We start from the raw sequence: 5,261 nt of genomic DNA on the forward strand, positions 1-5,261 counted from the left end.
AACTCTACAATTCAGGCTATCCAGGCAAATATAAAGTCATTTACAGATCCTCCCTTTTTTTATATACATATTCAATAAGAATAATTATGATAATACAATAATAAATATATGTTGATGGATGCTGATTGTTATTCTTTTGAGAGGACAAACTGGAGATTTGAAAGCCTGTCACTCGACCAGTGTTTGAAATATTCATTTGCACCTGAGACTGTTTTTCCACAAGGTGCAAATAATCATAAAATATAGAGAGAAGAATCGAGAGGGAGGGAGTGAAAAAGGGGAGGGGAAGGGATGAAGAGAGAGAGGGCTGTACTATTGTTTCAGTAGGGACTCATGCATCAAACTTCAATTTTCCGGACGATTGAAGTAGTGATTTTTTCCATCTTGGAGTGAAATACTGAAATACACTTAAGACCTCCAGATTAATTACCACGAAGTGGTCCCACAGACTGTAGTATTACTTATCGCCGGGACCGCCTGACAAGGCCTCATAAAATAAGCAAGTGAAATCCATAAACTTAGCCTGCCTTAACACTCTCTCCCTTCATAAATATGCTTGATTCAGAATAGGCTGCAGCACATATACACACACACACACACACACACACACACACACACACACACACACACACACACACACACACTGTGTTGTGATATACAGAAAGGATTAGTTTTTAGGAATGAGTTTTAAATCGACTTGTTCATATTTGCAAGTCAATTTACAAAATAATTGAATTGAATTTTTTTTTCCTTAGAAAAGTGTCACTTCGATTAACTAAACAATATTATAATAAATGTGAATTAAAGGAAACACTTCACACACCTATTTAGCATTTCTGAGCAGTATTAAACTTAATAAAGCTATAACATGATGCAGTATCAAGATTTACTGTGTAAATTAAAAGGCAGTTTTTTACTCATAATTATAAATTCTCTTATGACAATATTTATATGTAAACCTTTTAAAAAAAACTTTGTTCCCTTTATTTTCAACAGCAGCCTCCATTATGGGTGGGTGTATGGTTGTTAAAAAATACATTAATTACACTACCTAAAAAAAACTAATTTTAGCCTAAAATGTCATTATAATGTTATAAACCATTTATTAAATGTGGCTTTTTTACTGTAGGACTAATTTGCCTTTAGGTAGGCTTCAAGTACTTACTGGTCTATAAACGTATTCAGGTTGTCCTGAATTTAAAGTTTAAAAAAAAGCAAACACTATAAACAAGTCACAAGAAGACAGGCCTACTTATCATTTCTTTGAACAAAGAGAGTTAAAGGGGAGAAAAGCCTTTTGAGCTCCACTCTTTCTCACATCACCATGTTTTCAGCTTCATTAAACTCCTTTAAAGACAAAAGAAATAAAGAAGAAAAAAAGAGAGATGAGAAGAAAACAAACAAAGGAGTCCCCTAACCAGACTTTGGCATAAATGTCACAGTCTCAACTCTTTATGGCTGCCTACTTAACATTAAAACCCCTTCCAACAAAATCCATTTCTTGTTTAGAAAACGTTTCTTGGACAGAAGTCAAACATATTCTTCCAGAGCTAAAAAGCGGTGAGAGACAAGCGGCTCACAGAAAAGGGGCAGTTTCATTGTAATTCATTGACTTGTTCAAAACGCCAGGCAAAGAAAAGGGCTAGACATTAATAGCCGCAGATGCCCTCATGAAGGGAGAGTCTATGTAGGCATTATGGCCTTTGTTCGCGCCCAGTTAAACTGTTTAAAAGGAGGGTTAACTCAATCCATCAAATTGTCTGAATTTGTGAGGAAATTTCGAAAACCATATGGCCTCCAAACGTTTGCGTCCTTTTTGTGCGGTGGGACACACTTGTCTCAGTATTGCTGCCTGCGGGGGACCGGCCCTGCTCCTTTGTGGCTCGTCCCACCAGGGAACGCTGCTCATTTGTCCCCACTTTTCATGCTTTACGCTCAAAATTACGGCCCAGTCCCGCAGAACAAAAAAGGTCTATAAAAGGCCCGAGAGAAACTGGCCCAAAACTTTGTGTTTTTGTGGCATCCTCGTCTTTTTTTTCCCCCGGCACCAGATTTGTGTTTCTCACATAAATTTTTGCCACGAATGGAGAAACACGTCTAAGGGTCAAGAAGCCACGATACGCATTTAGGGTGTGAAAGGAGATGTGAGATTCCGGGCCACAAAATGTTTAGAGCATCTTAGTAGAAAAGGACACAAAGGGACAAAATAGTTCAGAATAATAACTCTGAACAGGCCGCTTTGATAGGCTAACACGCCCATTTCTGGCAAGGAGAGCGTGTTTCTAAAATGATTGTTTTTGTCCTCACTAAAAAGAAAAAAAAGCTATTATATTCATAATAAAAAAGCTTGATATTAATTCAAGAATTGCAACATAAAAGATATATTCAGAAAAGCCATTTTATTCCCATAGTAGCCTATATACATTACAGTCTGTGCATTGGTTTTTCAAATGATGTCCTGATTTTAGAAAGGCACTTACAGGTGTACAAAACATAACAAATATTTATAACTGTAAATCTATTGTATCCAAACAATAAATCTAAAAAGTAGCCTATAGCTTTTCAAAATCACCGCAATATTCATTTTTCTTCCTCGCCGTCGCGTGAGCATTCCCATAAATCGCACAAATGTCCGGGTTTTCCGATCATCATCTTCATCATCTTTATCATCATGCACAGCAGCATCGGGACGCCAAACATGAGCTGAAGTCAAAGGGGGGGGGGGGGGGGGGGGTCAGATGATGATGAGGAGGAGCCGGCAGTGACAAAGTGACACAATGGCGATTTGGCTCACAGAAAAACACCAGCAACTATTAAATAAAAAATGAAAATAATAAAGTAAAAATAAATATATAATGATCACAAATCAAATCATGCATTTCCATGCAAACAATATGAAAAACTGGAGCACTTTCATTGTGGTGTGTGAGGGTATAGACCTTGAAAAGCGATGGAAACAGGTGTGTGTGTGTGTGTGTGTGTGTGTGTGTGTGTGTGTGTGTTCTGTGTGTGTGTGTGTGTGTGTGTGTGTGTGTGTGTGTGTGTGCGTGTGTGTGTTGGCCTATAGTGTAAAACAATTACAAGTTACTTTTAGACCATATTGCTTTGCTTGCAAGAAGAAAGAGGTTGCTAATGAATACATAGTAAAATACCACTGCATATTTCGTGTTGTGTTCATGCTTCACTATGAATAGGTCTATCTGTGTCGATATAAAAGTCATTACATTTTGGTACATGTTCTGAGATATGGTATACAATATAAGCAGTAAGTTACAAGTCCTCCGGAGGATTTTTCATCGTCTTTTTGTGTTTCTCGACCTTCCAGCCCCACGCTGTGCCATCAGTCATCCACATCAATCTCCACGTCCTCGTCCTCTGAGCACTCTTTACTAGTTGTGTGGTCTGAAAACGGAGACAGCGGCGAGTTCCGCAGTTTCCGAGCGAGCTCGAGCTCCTGCTGGCCGACCCGCGCGGGGGAATTTGGTCGCGGGTGCCCCAGCGTGCCGTTGGCGCATTTCTCAAGGTCCGCCAGCTTGGCGAGCTTTTCCAAAGGGACATTGCCGGTGGCCTTTGCCGACTCCACGTCGGCCTTCATCTCCTCCAGGTCCCGTTTTAGCTTGGCCCTGCGGTTCTGAAACCACGTGATGACTTGCGCGTTCGTCAGGCCCAGCTGCTGCGCGATCTGGTCCCGGTCGGCCGGGCTCAGGTACTTCTGGTACAGGAAGCGCTTCTCCAGCTCATAGATTTGGTGATTGGTGAACGCCGTCCGAGACTTCCGGCGCTTCTTCGGGGTGCTTCTCGTTCCGAACAGAGTCATCCCGTCCCGGCCTGTGTGAGAGAGAGAGAGGCCGCGTGAGAATGTGAATCCTGCAGGTGCAGCGCGCAGAGCTTCCTCTGCACCGCTGCAGCAGCGTGCGCGTAAAAGTCAACCTAACGCAAAAATAGCAATGAAAGTGATCCTACGAGAAACAGTAGACTAAATCCCTTGTCTCTTGTGGGAAGGGGTGATTATAAGGATATTACACAGACCCCACTGGGAAATAGTGTTCACTAGACACACGGGACCTTAATATTAAAGAAAAGCAGTGTCGATTTATTCCATGCAGCCCAGAAAATGAACACGCCTTTTTTTTCCGATAATATATTTGTTAAAGAGAAATATGTTCAAATATTATTTCTGTTCTTTTTATTACATGACATGCTGCAAAACAGGTGTGTATTTAAATGGTTATTTTATATCTTGTGCAGGCCATACAATAAGAAATTCACGTGCAGAGAAACGCCCATTATGACATTCTAAAAAGGTGTTTTTCGACTGTATTTTTTAGGGATCGAGATTTACCTTCTGCAGCCTGTAAAACGCTGACTTCCAGCCCTTTGAAGGTCTTGCTGGCCAGCTCCTCCAGCGCGCAGAGGGGGGAGGTCTGGTTGAGCAGAGCCCGGCTGGACAGAGGGATGCTGGACGGACGGTGCTTCTCAGAGGACGAAATGAGATGAGCTGTGCCGCAAATGGTGTAACTTCGTTTCACAGAGGGCTTGTTCAGGATGTCCTCGATGCTGAAGGGGGTCAGCGGCTTGTTGGAGTTGGCAGGAGGCGGCAAGTGGTCCAGCGGACTTCGCCTCCTGTTCTCCACTGCATCACATTTGGCCACTTCTTTGGATGTCATCATTGGTTGTAAAAAGGACTTCGTTGAAAAAAGAAATAATCAAGCGGGTTTAAAAACGAGCGAGACTATCGAAGGGGAAAAAGTCACATAACAGTTGGGAGGTGGGGGAAAAAAAACAAAAGACTCGGAGGAGAATGAAGAAAAAAAATCTTATTCCAGAATGGGATGTCTTCAAAGTGTCGATCCTCGGGAGCAGCAAGTCCGCAGGAGTGAGATGCCTCCCTGAAAATGGCGAGGTCCAAAGAGTTGACGATTACTAACAAGTTATCATTGATTGGTAGGTAATCAATTATCTCCAGTGGCACTTTCGCCCTCTTCCCTCTCACTCTTTGACTATGTTGCAGTCCAGTGCGGGGCTTTTTGCGACTGGGGGTGTCCCATTAATTAGGACGCATGGCTAGAAGGAGGAGGAGCCCGGCGGAATTATTATAGTGCTTTGTGCTCTTATCATCTTTGGTCTAATTTAGTCGTGTGGTGAGACACCAGAATAGGTATGTGGGGTAAATGAGGAGAAGCAGAGAGAGAGGGAGGGAGAGAGAAAGATTGAGGGAGAGATTGCAATCCTATATATTTATGCGTAAAAGTTAGGTTTTA

General features: G+C 42.0%; 1 protein-coding gene across 1 annotated transcript; it reads right to left on the reverse strand.

The window, feature by feature from the left end:
* Positions 1 to 2,384: 2,384 nt before the first annotated feature.
* On the reverse strand, positions 2,385 to 4,978 carry lbx1b (ladybird homeobox 1b). The gene is made up of 2 exons (XM_034239323.1): positions 4,343 to 4,978; positions 2,385 to 3,828 (listed from the first exon to the last, which is right to left on the reverse strand). Exons 1-2 carry the CDS (start codon positions 4,668 to 4,670, stop codon positions 3,341 to 3,343), a joined length of 816 nt encoding a protein of 271 aa, XP_034095214.1. The 5' UTR covers positions 4,671 to 4,978; the 3' UTR covers positions 2,385 to 3,340.
* Between the last annotated feature and the right edge of the window lie 283 nt (positions 4,979 to 5,261).

This window comes from Gymnodraco acuticeps, unplaced genomic scaffold, assembly GCF_902827175.1.
Source record: "Gymnodraco acuticeps unplaced genomic scaffold, fGymAcu1.1, whole genome shotgun sequence".
Lineage (NCBI taxonomy): Eukaryota > Metazoa > Chordata > Actinopteri > Perciformes > Bathydraconidae > Gymnodraco > Gymnodraco acuticeps.